Source organism: Carassius auratus, chromosome 23, assembly GCF_003368295.1.
Source record: "Carassius auratus strain Wakin chromosome 23, ASM336829v1, whole genome shotgun sequence".
Lineage (NCBI taxonomy): Eukaryota > Metazoa > Chordata > Actinopteri > Cypriniformes > Cyprinidae > Carassius > Carassius auratus.
The window spans coordinates 4,542,440-4,556,321 of NC_039265.1; the positions used below are offsets into that span (position 1 = coordinate 4,542,440).

The 13,882-nt window shown below is 39.3% G+C and overlaps 1 protein-coding gene across 2 annotated transcripts in view; it reads right to left on the reverse strand.

Annotated features, from left to right (window-relative positions):
- Positions 1–209: 209 nt before the first annotated feature.
- baz2a (bromodomain adjacent to zinc finger domain, 2A) overlaps positions 210–13,882 on the reverse strand; it is a 29,465-nt gene continuing 15,792 nt past the window's right edge. For both annotated transcript variants that reach the window (XM_026199328.1, XM_026199327.1), the window contains exons 17-30: positions 11,542–11,713; positions 10,936–10,998; positions 10,668–10,812; positions 9,218–9,858; positions 8,569–8,767; positions 8,186–8,341; positions 7,939–8,099; positions 7,713–7,778; positions 6,810–7,096; positions 6,522–6,657; positions 4,313–4,459; positions 3,966–4,186; positions 3,567–3,710; positions 210–2,019 (exon numbers count right to left, since the gene is read on the reverse strand). In XM_026199328.1, coding sequence (XP_026055113.1) covers positions 1,860–2,019; positions 3,567–3,710; positions 3,966–4,186; positions 4,313–4,459; positions 6,522–6,657; positions 6,810–7,096; positions 7,713–7,778; positions 7,939–8,099; positions 8,186–8,341; positions 8,569–8,767; positions 9,218–9,858; positions 10,668–10,812; positions 10,936–10,998; positions 11,542–11,713 — 2,698 coding nt within the window. In that variant the 3' untranslated portion in view covers positions 210–1,859. The remainder of the gene's footprint in view (positions 2,020–3,566; positions 3,711–3,965; positions 4,187–4,312; positions 4,460–6,521; positions 6,658–6,809; positions 7,097–7,712; positions 7,779–7,938; positions 8,100–8,185; positions 8,342–8,568; positions 8,768–9,217; positions 9,859–10,667; positions 10,813–10,935; positions 10,999–11,541; positions 11,714–13,882) is intronic.

Genomic DNA, 13,882 nt, shown 5'->3' on the forward strand with positions numbered 1-13,882 from the left:
AAACACTAATGCTTGACAATCAGAAAGTGTCACAATACTTCATTTAGTCAGATATCAAACATTTATTCTTAATAACTATTTATTATTCATTAATCTTAAATATAATTAATACATTTATTGTGTATATTTTCCCTACATTTCCTTTCAAATCAACTTAAAACTTCATTACTAGACACAATCCAGTTTATAAACACATTAAAAGAGACCCGTTTTCGTCTACTAGTTGGGTTTTATTTGCGCTTACAGTACATTCTACAGATGCACGTGTGTTACATTACCTTGAAACAACATGGTCATTTAATGTCGCCTCTTAAAAACGATATACTGATCCTAAAAATATAGAAAGGAACAAATTTAAAGTCACAAAAACTGTACATTATTAAAAATTCACTAGACACCACATTTGGTTGAGTTTTCTTGTACTGTCTACATGTTTTACCGTCTGTAAAAAAAAGAAAAAAACAAGCAAATATGTCCCTTTTGTATGATGAGCAACACACAGTGAATGACGCACTGCCTACTACACGGATCGAGTTCAGTGTATGAAAACATGGCAACTGAACATGAATAGTGTGCTCTACTGCGCTCCTCTACTCAGTGCACGAAGAACATGAAGAACTAAGGGAATTCCTATGCGTCAGTTACACCAGTAATGATGCAAGGCATTTTCATTTGAGAAAACATAATGTCAAAAGACGAGTGTAAAAAAAAAAAAAAAAAAAAAGTCCTTTTTAAGGGAGTTGGTCCAGGTTCAAACACACACACAAATCCTTAAAACACATAAAACAGTCTAGACATCTGAGGACGTGGAGGTTTCAACACCCAACAAATTGCCATGTTCATGAAAACCAAGGGTAAAGCAGATCAATCATACTGAAGAGACATTGTTCCGTTGAAAAATAACCGTCGATAAACAAACCTATACTGCCATAAGTACATACAATTCCTTTCCATATAAACCAATACAGTCTAAAGTTTTTTTTTTTGTTTGTTTGTTTTTTTTTCCCCACAGACAATAGTCATACATCAAGCAAAAGCTTTGAAAACGGCCATCTAGCTAGCAGAGCTTAAAAACAAGAAAAGTTAAAACTGGCCTTTCTGTGCATCAGTTCTGCCGTTAGATATCCATATGAATAAACACTGATTTCTTTCTGGGTTTGGGGGGCGTGACAGAAAAAATACCCTAGTAAAAGATGACAATCCTCCAGTTTATAAGACCAATACTCTAGAAGCAAAAGACGTGATGAGTTACACGTGATAAAGTATGTTTACTGGCCATTTCATGAGTCACCATACATCTCTCTACGACGTGGTCTGTACAGAATCACTACAGTCTATTGCTATTAAATAATCCAGACTATTATTTTTTTCTGTCTTTAAGTGTATATATAGCATATAATAAAAATATACTGAGGAAATCGCCTGTAGTCTCGAAAGCACGTTACATTTTCAATCAAGGGGACACAGGTGGTCCACGACCTGTACATTATGGAGCAGAAGGCTTCGAGTGAAATGGTCGATAAGAGTGAGATCGTCCTGATAGAGGTGTGTCTGAGACACGTGACATCAAGTGTGACCCGATCAAGTCCTGAAGAAGTACTTCTACTTCGAAGGATTGACAGATGAAGCTGATTATGAGGCGTTTATACGCCGTAATACCAGGTGAGGGAGAAATGCTTTAAGCTTATCAAGGCGGGTGAGGACAAACAGAAAACAACAGAACATATCTATACATATATCTACACGTGTATGCATACAGAGACTGGAGGACTGGCTCTCCAGACAGTTTTTAGTAGTAATGAGCATCAAAGGGGCGTGGCGCACGAGTGCTTCCTCCCATGCAGCAGGGGGCGGCGTCTCTATTTGTCCTTGTTCTCGTAAAACTCCGCCCAGCGGTTCTCGAAGAAGCGCCGCATGGCATGTCCGGCCTTGCCCACCTCCGACGTGTCCTCGTTGAAGAGCTCGCAGTTGTTGAAGACCAGCTGAGCGTCGGCAGCAAACTCCTCACAGCTGCAGTACCTGAGACACATGGGTGGAAACACAGATGCTAATCAGGTGATTCACTCCACCACAGAGGCAAAAAATACAATGATACACAGATGAAAGAGATCTGGACTCTTCCAGATTCAGCCCTGAAGGCTTATTCCATGTATTGCTCAGAGTAGGACTGGCCGATATATCTAACGATTTGATCATGCGAATCTAGTCAGTAAATCTGGTTCTGTGATGATGACCGCTAAATCACCATCACTTGCTTTCAAATGGAGCGGCATTTAATAGACAGAGCCAATGACATCAATGACAAGCTATGCAATATAGTTTTCATTATCGGAGGCGATTCGGAATTAATTTTATTAATGCATTTAATACTGCATTGCATAAAAAAAGAAAAAAAGTTTTTTTTTACTTTTTAAGTGTTTTTTGGTTTTTTTACATTTAATAATAAATAGTGACTGATTTTAACAGTTTAGACTCTGTTGTTAATTGTAAGCTTTAATATTATAGTAATGTGCTAGTAATTGTTATTACAATAGTGTTCCTGTAGCTCAATTGGTAGAGCATTGCGCTATCGAGCGCAAGGTTGTGGGTTCGATTCCCCGGGGACACATGAAAGGTGAAAATTGATAGCCTGAATGCACACATGGATAAAAGCGTCTGCTAAATGCATAAATTTAATTTTTAATATAATTTAATTGGCCATCCTGTATAGTTTACAACATTAGCAGAGATTTTGCATAGGCTGTATCCATAAAACTTCAATTATAATTGTATGTATGTAGCCACAGTTTTTATTCTGTAAACCTCTGTTCAATATAGTTTATATCTATACATCGATCTATTCATCCCTCCATCTGCGTGTGTGTGTGTGTGTGTGTGTATATATATATATATATATATATATATATATATATATATATATATATATATATATATATATATATATATATATATATAAAAATAAATAAAAATAAATAAGTATCATGGAAATTAGAGCAGTAATTCATGCAAAAGGAGCCCCAAACAAATATTGAGTTCATATTTAAACCTACTTTGGAGATCTTGAACATTTCTGTTTTTAAATGTCTTTTTGATTGATCTTTGAGAAAATAGTACGACGGCATTTTAGAGCCACGTAAAAAAAAAAAAAAAAAAAATCTACTATTAAGAGATGAAGGTCATAATACTTTGAGAATAAAGTCGTAATACTACGAGAATAAAGTCTAAATGTTTTGAGAATAAAGTTGTAATACTATGAGAATAAAGAGAAGATAGTTACAGCAAATCCAGTTATGTAAATGTAATGTACAAACTTATAAAACATCTAAATTGTGATTTCTGAACCTATAAATGCTAGTGGAAAAAATATGAATTAGTTATCAAATAAGTTATAATTATTAACAAATTCTAGTAAAAAAGAATTATAAAATATATAAAGTTAATTTTTTTTTTTATAAAAATGTATTAAATTAAATCTAAGCTTTAATAAAACATTTCTGGGTACAGTTCATGACTCAACACTGCTGTAATATTGAGATCAGCCTTGACCCGGACACAGGGTCTCTTACCCTCCCTGCAGAAGTCTTTCCCTCATCGTGAGGAAGTCCATGGGGTTCTTGATGATGCGTCGGTAGCCCGGCACCAGGCGGGGATTGACCGGCTCCAGGAAAGGCCAGGCGTCTGAGTGAGACTCCATTTCCATCAGAATGATCCTACAGCACATCAAACAGCTCGCTCATTACTCCACGACGGCCACTAATCATTCCACACAGTGAATTCATTCAGACTCGGCTCGGAGATGCACCAACACGCATTTTCAAATCATGAGAACAGATGTTTTCACATCACGTCCAGGCAAACCACTAACATATAAAGTGCCACTTAAAAACCATTCTAAAATTAATAATAATAAAAGCTATTAACTGTTAATAAAAGCTTGCTGTGTTTTGAAAGTACTGCAGACTCACTCGCAGTAGGTGAGGTCAGGCTGGTTTCGTGTGGCCATCCGTCTGCGTTTGGAGGGTGAGATGCTCGTCCCACTTGAGGAAGCTGGAGTGTCTTTTTGTCGTGTGGTCATGCCTCGTCTGTACCCATCATCCTCGTCTGAACTATCCTCCGCAAGACGCTTTTTCTGTGCCTTTGATCTTTTCCGCGATGAACGCTGTGATCTCGGAGCTTCACCGTTTTCCTGCAAAATTCTGATTCTTAGTTTTCTTAGAAGCATAGGCAAAGAGAAATATACAATTCAGAAATTAATATGAAAGAGATTGGGCAAAAATAGAAGCTGGATGGTTAAAGATCTTGATCACATTACCTTGGCAACGCAGGTGGGACAGAACCAATCACCTTCTGGCACCTGCATGACCTTTGGCCTCAGGCAGAACATGTGACAGCCACGATCACAGCCGTCACACAAGAGCAGGTACTCATCATCATCACCCTTGCGGCAAACCTGACACGTCTGGGGACACCAACACCAGTTTATACAAAACTACAGCTCGATGACTGAGAATACATAACATCATAGAATGTGTCACATTTTCAGTGTCTGTCTGAATGAATGAGGACACGAAGAAATGGACTCCAGAGCTGCTCTGAGAGTCCCTTCTAATCGAACTTAAAGGGTCTTCAAGTCAACCCAGCAAAATTAAAGTTTAGTTTCAGTTGAAGAAATTGTAACAAATATTTTTTTATAGGGTAAATGTGCATATTAATTCTAGAATAATAATAAATAAAATCATCATTACAACTGATTTATAACTGTAAATCATTTTAAAAAGCCCTTCAAATTTCATTTTTGTTGTAACTTGTTAGTGTTACAAGCTCTTGGTGCATAAAAAGGATCGGTGAAGTTGCAAACATGTTGCACACGCTGAAGTTGCCTCATTTAAACATTTGAACATTAAAGCATGTCAACATATTCTATTACACCAAAAACACAAAATAATGATCTTTTAAAAAAAAGCATCACATGACCCCTTTAATAAATTATTACATTTTAAAAACGTTAATGCTTTTAATAATTAGAAATAAACATTTATGGTTAGAGAGCAACACTGCATATACAATAGCCATTTCACAAAGAAGTGATTTCTCAAGATGCCTATTTTAGTGATATCTGTCAGGGCTATACAATAATCCAATTTCCATATGTATTGCAATAAAAAAAATCATTAAAAGTTATATGATTTTTAAACACATTTCTGATATTTCGATAAACACTACCAGTGTTTCCCATTCATTGATTTATTTGTGCCTGCCACAGTATCGACACTGACTGCACAAATAGATTTTCCAAAAGGCTTTAGAACAGTTTGACTTTGTTGAATAATAATGAGCGCTCCACCTTTCAGAATCAAAAAGCGGTGTATTTTTACAAGTATTTTTACATGAATGTATTTTTGAAGGACTGTCTTCAGAAACGTTTCCATGTCATGTTCATTTGATCTGATAAAGCAGTGCTCATGTGTGGAGCTGATCTGTTTACAGGCGTTACCCAGGACACCGCTGGTTCTGCTGCTCTCACAGCGCCTCCTGCTGGCAGAGTCTGCTTTTTCAATAAGCCCTTCTCCTGCAACATGTGTTATTGCTGTAGCTCTGTCTGTATCCTGCAGCGACTCTGAGCACTTTTAATATTCTTTATCCTGGATAAAGCACTTTTGTTTTAATCTACAAGAATAATCAGCCTGTGTTATAATGTTAAATATATTGAAATTAATAAGGTGAGTCTGAAGGTCCTGGAGTCCCAAATTTTGCATATTAATTTTTTGTATTTGTTTTTCCTTTCAAAATGCTTGCTACGGATGCGAAAACGCAGAAAAACTAAACTGGCCCTTTTTTTTTATTTTTTTTTATGACGAATGAAACATTTCCGAAGCAGCGTGTAAACGTGATTGGCAATGTGAGGTCATATTTATTTTTCAACATCCAAAAGTTTGGCTCGATGCTGTGTGCAATAACCTTGAGAGTTTATATGATAGAGATTTCACATTTTTTTGTTTGTATAAAGGCTAAAAACTAAAAGTGAGCATTCATTTATCTGTACTGTTTTTATTTCTAAAATGTTATAGTTTTATAGGAGTTTTCATAGACTTGGCAAGTACATTTTTTCAGAAGTTTTATGGGCGTTCTTGGCTGTTTTATATATATACCGTATTTTCCGGACTATAAGTCACTTTTTTTTTTTCATAGTTTGGCTGGTCCTGCGACTTATACTCCGGTGCGACTTATAGTCTGAAAAATATGGTGTGTTTACATATCTATACATATATATACACTGTATTTTTCTATAAGTCGCACCTGAGTATAAGTCGCATCAGTCCAAAAATACGTCATGACGAGGAAAAAAACATAAGTCGCACTGGACTATAAGTGATACAGATATATATTGATATCGGAATTAAATCATCTCAACCAAAATACACTGTAAATAGGAAATATACTGTAATGTAAACTTTGGCCACGTCGTCCAGGACTGTGTGTAATATATGATAATAGTTCAGCCTCTGTGTGTGTGCTCTCACCACTCTGACGACGGATCTTTCCCAGGCGATGGCCTTCTCCAGCTGCAGTAGACAGAGAGAGAGTTGAGACGCACTGCGGCAGCGGTCCAGGGCCTGCCGCCACGTCCTCAACCTGGGTGTGATCTCACTTTCCAAGCTACAGAGGCACACACACACATGACTGATATGCTCTAGAGTGCATATAATGTACTGTAGAATTTGGGACAATTATTTGTTTTGATGAAGGCTGAAGTGATGCTTTGGAGACCATTTTCACTTTATCACCCAAAGAGCCTAACTCTGACCCACCTGACAGCATCAAGCGGGACCTCCTCCCCGCCGGGGGGAGGGGTGAGAGGAGCCAGGCGCACCACCTCGGACAGGTTCCACAGCGGCTCCTTCAGATAGCGGCGCTCGATGTTACGCTCCAGATTAGTCAAGCGGAGGACGGCCAGGTCCAGGGGGTTGCTGGGAACTCGCAGGAGGTCGGACCATTCCCTCTTGGTCTTGACCATCCAGTCGTCCTTGGGGTCAAGCTCGTGCTCGTAATACTGCAGGTCCTCCCGCGTGGAGTCCGCCTCGGGAGGGGTGTACATCTAAACCAGGACAAAGGTCCAGTGTAAATATTACTACAATTTGATGTCAGGTGCAACATAGGATAATTCAAAAACATAACTACAAAAAAACAAAAAAAAACAAAGAAAACGTCAGCAGCATCATACATCAACAGTTACACTCACAACCGACAGGAAAGAGAAGACAATGCTGAATAAAGTCATAGTTTTTTGTTATTTTTGGACCAAAATGTATTTTCGATGCTTCAACAAATTCTAACTGACCCTCTGATGTCTCATGGACTGCTTTGATGATGTTTTTCTTACCTTTCTGGACATGGACAGTATACCGTACACACAGCTTCAATGGAGGGACTGAGAGCTCTCGGACTAAATCTAAAATATCTTAAACTGTGTTCCGAAGATAAAAGGAGGTCTTACGGGTTTGGAACGACATGAGGGTGAGTTATTAATAACATAATTTTCATTTTTCGGTGAACTAACCCTTTAACTCTTACAGTTTACTTTTAATTGAAGCACTCTGAGCAACCCATCAGGTTGTGTCACATTCATTATGAGTAACTCACTGAGCGTGTTCCTCTACTTGTTAGCATTAATAGACTCAAAACAGAGCACTTGAGTGTGTGGTTTTCATTACCTGGAACTGAGAGCTTGACGATTCCTCACTGGCCTCACTTTCACTCTCCACACCGGGAATGGTCATCTGGAGAGAAAGATTGTGGACACGGTGATAAAGTGAGCATGCTTGTGTGCACTACATACAGCATTAACAGTGCCACCCTGTGGTCACAAATGGAGCAAGACCTTACAATACTCTGATTACAATAAGTGGCTTTTGAATCTGCTGAACAGGTTTTCTTTACCTTGAGCTGAAGGTCTGCCCCGACCACCCTCTGCTCCAGATCTTCCACACACTGGAGAACATGGATGTCTAGCTGCAAGGCCCTCTCCTGCTCACTCCACACCTGTTTAGACGCCTCCAGCAGGGCATGGCCGTCCTCCACCGTCATCTGGAAGATGGGATCTGAGAGGAAACGATGCAAAACAAGGCAATGAACATGCTGCTGCCCACCCTCTCCAGCCCTCTCTGTATGAGCTGCTGCTCCTCACCGGTGACGGGCCGCGAGCAGACTTCAGACATATGCTCCATGTGTTTGGAGAGGTGTTTGTGGAGCACTTTCTCACGGATGCCTCGAGGATGGAGGGCGCTCAGAATGGCTGTCAGCTCCTCCGGTTCTCTGATCCACCACCAGCCCTTCACCATTTCTGTACGACAGAGAAAGAGAGAACTTGGCATGAAGATAAAACTCTTCACATGGGATTTGATTCTGCTCAGATCTGTAAGACATTAGTGAAGCTTGTGAAGTATTATATCTTACTTCTTTTGAAGTATCATATCAAGTTGACACAAATCTTGGAGAAACTTAAATGATCCAAGAACACTAGAGAGGGCCATAAACACATTTCATCTCAGTCCAGCATGAGTCACTCACCTAACGGAATAGGCTTCACCACCAGCTGCGTGAAGTACTTCAGCTGCACCTCTTGGAAGAGATTGGAGGGAGGTCTGCCACGCCTCTTCGCCGCACTGGAGCGAGCGTGAGCTCGGGACGTCCCGCTGCTCCTCCTGCGCCTCCTCACGGCCCTGGGAGCTGGAGTGGAGCACACCTGAGGAAGAGGAGCAGCTTCCATCTGCAGTTAAGAACAAAGAGGGAAGCGATCAGAAGGATAAAACTTTGACATTCAGTTTATTTGTAGCAATAGCCAACAACACATTGTATGAGTCAAAATTGTAAAAAATTATTTTATGCCAAAAATCACTAGGATATTCATTAAAGATCATGTTCCATGAAGATATTGGGTACATTTCCTACCATAAATATATCAAAACGTAATTTTTGATTAGTAATATGCTTTGCTAAGAACTTCATTTGGACAACTTTAAAAGCCGATTTTCTCAGTATTCCGATTTTTTTCGCATCCTCAGATTCCAGATTTTCAAATATTGCCCGATCATCACAAACCATACATCAATGGAAAGCTAATTTATTCAGTAGAAATCAGTATTAACTTCCAATTTCCAAACATTGACCCTCATGACTGGTTTTGTGGTCCAAGGTCACATATTATTAAAGGGTGAACCTGTGTTGTCGGAGGCTGTGGTGGAGCAGGAGCGAGCGGGTCAGTATCGGGGGGTGCTGGAGTGTCTTCAGGGGGTGATGAAGCGGGCGCAGGTGTGTTCTCACATGGCTGAGAGATCGACGCCTCGTCGCACGGCTCCTTAGGCAGCAGATTGAACCACTGGCCTTGTTTCTCTGCCTGCTCCCTCATGCTGTCCTCCGGCTGGCTGTTATCCTCGCCCTGACCGGCTCCTGACGCTGTGATCGGGGCGCTGCTGTCGGCCTCTGTGTCCTGTGGCTGCTCGAGAGGCGTCTGGAAAGAGAGCTGAGGGGGATCCTGCACAGGAGAGCTGAGAGTCGAATCCTCAGCTGCTGATCTGCTGCTGCGGCGCCGCCGCCGGTTCTTGGCCTCTCGGAGGTGGAGCTCCACTTCAGGTTTGATCTTGCGTGGGCGTCCCCGTCCTCGATGGCTGCTCATCAGAGAGGCCTCGCCGGGGAGGGGATCCGCCTCTGTGGGGGTAAGCTGGGACGCTCGAGGAGAAGACGGGAGAGATGCGGTGAAAGCCGGAGAGAGGGGAGGCTCAGCTTTAACCTCGCTCTTCACTGGAGTTATGACCTTCACATAAGTCACAGGCTCATCGCTGACTGTCACTTCATCAGAGGCTGAACACAAGCAAGAGGTAACTGCTCATTAATATGGGGAACGAGTAGGGCAACACAACAATATTCACACATGAATCAGAAAAAACAGAAAACCATAAACTATTGTATTTTACATACATTTTACAATTGTTTTATTTTACAATGGAATATTACAAATCAGATTTCTGTTTTTTTATATTTAGTACAATGACAACTACTACTAATAATTATTATATTATTTATTATTACAGTTAATATCACCATCACTAAAATTTGTGCAGCCCAACAATTTTCTTTTATTAAATTGCATTTTAAACATTAAGATTGGTAATAAGTAGGGCTGCACAATTATGTCTTAAATGTTAAGAAATTAATTACTAATTACTTAATTTTAAGACTTAATTGTGCAGCCCTATTTGTTACCAATCTTATATACACATGTATTAATACTGATACAAATAAAATAAATGCATCTCATTGTAAATAAAATTATAATAGCAATGTTTCTTATGTAGTTAATTTGTTAATACTACTGTTAATGATAATGATAATTATTATCATCATCATTATTATTATTATTATTATAAAAAAATATTGTTGTTAATTATTTTATAGCAATAATAATAAATACAAAATAACAAAAATTGGCAAATTGTGCAGACATACAAACAAGTACAGATTTTTTTTTTTTTTGCAATTAAAATAGGTAGGAAAAAAATATATTCAGTATTTTTTTATTTATTGGATTTCTTTTTTCCCAAATCATGCAGCGTTAGTAATAATAATGTGCAAGACACCAGACAAACTGCATGCTGGGAGCTTCCACTCACCCAGGATGTCCTCGGCTCCCTCCACGAGGACGCATCCCATGTAAGGCAACAGCAAGTACCTGCGGCGGTACCGATCCTGCCCCAGAGACACGGCCCGCATCGAATGAGACGACTGCTGCAGCTTCTTACGGAAAAACACCTGCCGCTGTGGACACAAGCACACATTGTTACTCAAAATAAAGAGTTTGTTTCACATCACTTTAAAAAGCTTTTGAAGTTGCTTTGCAATCTGATTTTTTTCATCAGTTATTAAATCTAGATATTTTACCTTGGTCAGCTTATCAATCTGACGCTCCAGCTCAGCAACACTGCAGCTATTGGGACTCTCAATCTACAAGAAAACAAGACAAACGTACAATATTAACACATAATATAATACACATTATACGTCTCTAGTGTTGGTTAATGGTACCATGACATTAAAATAAACAATATTTGTTATGTTTTATTCAGATTTTTTATTTTTTTTTATATTTAAATTATTATAAGCGTTTCATTACTTTATGAACCCCCCGTGCAGTTCCCTCGTGAATCCCAGTTTGGGAAGCCATCCATTAAGCTCCGAAACTGAAGGGACTCAGTTTTGATAGTCTCATATAATCACATTTTAGGTCTAAGGAAGTCGAGACACAGCCCGTTTCCCTGAACTGACAGCTCTCACTCAGGAAATGTTTAGTAGATGGCTGTTCTTGATTAATTGTATCATTTCACTGATTCAGAGCGGCTGCAGTCAGTACACAGTGTCTCTCTCATGGAGCAGATTTTGACTGTGGCACATAGCTTGACCATGCGGCTGTGAACATAGCTTTAAACCACTGGCATGAAGTGCTCTGAATAATATGAGCGCAGCTCTGGTTTGGCAGAGGTCCTGTACCTCGGGGTGTTTGGGTTCCTCTTTGGCCTTGCGGCGGCTCCCTCTCTCCAGCACACAGCTCTCCTCGATGCTCTCCTCCTCGGCCCCGCCCACACGAGCACTGCGCCGGCGCTCCTCGAAGCACAGCTCCTCCTCCGGACGTCCCGTCTTCCGCATCAGCGCAGCCTTCAGTCTGCTCGGACACACACACACACACACACACACATTGATGAGACTGGTCCAAACCCTCCTCACACATGCAGCATTATTTCAGTGTCTACACCATAGTACGTTTGCCTCATCAATGTGAGTAACTAGATTCAGAAAGAAATAATCCAAGCCATTAGCTCTGGGGAAAATCTAGTGATCATCCAATATACTACCAAGGCCTATAGTTTGCGTGTGTTTTTTTTTGGTTTGTTTTTTTATTATTATCAGCATCAGCCAAAAAAAATTATGTTCAGCCACTATGTCGAAACGACTTTTATCTTGACAGTATCTAATAAACGTCTACACCTACACACTTCAGAGAATCTCACTGCTTCATTTGTTAAATTTTTAAACTTTTATATCAGGTTTGCCACTATGCTGTATTCATGTGTAGTAAGTAAAATTAGTGTTACATTGTCTTTATCTGAATAAAATGTGACTATAATACAGGAATAGTTAATATTGTTTCATGGTAACATGCAATCGAGGTCTTCTGTTATACAAGACACAAGTTCATTTAGGCTATTTAACATGCACTTTGACATTCTCACCCGTTTCAACTTATAAACTCCTTGAGATTTTTAAGTCAGTTTTATAGTATTGAGATTCAAGTTGAATCTAATATTCAAGAAAAAAAACTAAAGGTCTATGAAACGTCAGTCAATAAAGCATTTTTTTAAACAATGGCACTTAAAGTTTCGAACTAAAATATTATTTCAACCATATAGTCTGTGACTGAATAAAATGCATACTTTTCAATGAAAGAACACTGAGTGTAGGTTGCTTCTGGTGTTTGGATTTGTACTTATATATAATGAGCTCCAAGTTTAAGAATAGCCTACATTAGGGTTTTATTTTTTTTAATTTATTTTTTCTCCTCTATTTAAACAGCATTAACTTACAGTGAAATCTTCCTTCGGGTAAACTGAATGTTTTCCTGCCTTGCTAAATGTTGGGCTCATGATCAATAAGTTGTATCCTCTCAAACTGATTGTGTCAAATCAAAACGCGGACGCTGAACCTGGGTGCAGAGGATTCTGCTTGGTCTTAAAGCCTTCCTCAAACAACTACATTTGGAAATCGAGGCACTATTCAAACACAACTATTAAAAAAGGTTCAAACATTCTCTGACGCTCCAGAAGGATAAAAAGATGCATTAAGATGATGATGATTTGACCACGATGAAGATGGCCAAATTTTTCTTATTTTGTTGAAATATTATTTTTTTTCCCATTTAGTTCTGCCCTTTGTAAGCAACAGAAGATACTTGTATGTTTCCCGGAAAACAAATAAAGTATATTTAACCTTGACCTTCGAATGAACTCTTAATGCATATTGTTTCCTTCTGGAGCATCAGTGAATGTTTGAACCTTTTTTAATAGTTGTGTTTGAGTGCCTCGATTGTCCTCAGTGTGAAAAGATACATCTCAAAATCATGAAGTCACTGCTGGAAAGGGTTCAAATATGCAAAGAAACTGGAAAACTGAAGAATCTGCAGGAGCTGAAGGATTTTTCTGAAGAACAGTTCTCAGTTTAACTTTTCAAAACAAACAAGGATCACAAAAAATATATATATAAGCGCATGCTAGTGATGCGCGGATCAGCTTTTTTTCCAAACCGCGGGTCCCACTTTTCCGCACATCGGGGACATCACGGAAGTTACGTTGCTACTTAGACATTCGTCTTGTAACCTTATCAAAGAACCCAATAAAATATGAAAATATTCCAAATATTTAATATAGGCTATAGGGAATTACACTTGTGATGGTTCGTTCGTGAACAAATATTTTAGGTGAACGAATCGTTCTCGTTCATGTAATCCACTGACTCATATTTCTCATTCCCTGAAGTTCCTCCCTCCACAGCAGCGCACGAGCTCAGCGTTATTAGCAGAGCATGCGCAGCTCGTGAACAGCTCTGTGAACGGTTTCATCCTGTCAAAGAGTTACTTAAGATTTGACGAGGCATATGATTTGTTGAATGAATACGATCTTCTCGTAGGTGAAAGAGTTGAAAGAACTGATACACAGCTCGTCCGTGAATGAAATGAATGAGTATACATGGTCAGTGAACCAAGCATGTAAATCTCGATCAGCAATCCGCAGATACAAAGCGCAGTTATTGGTGCACATACGCTTGTTTTCATATTTAG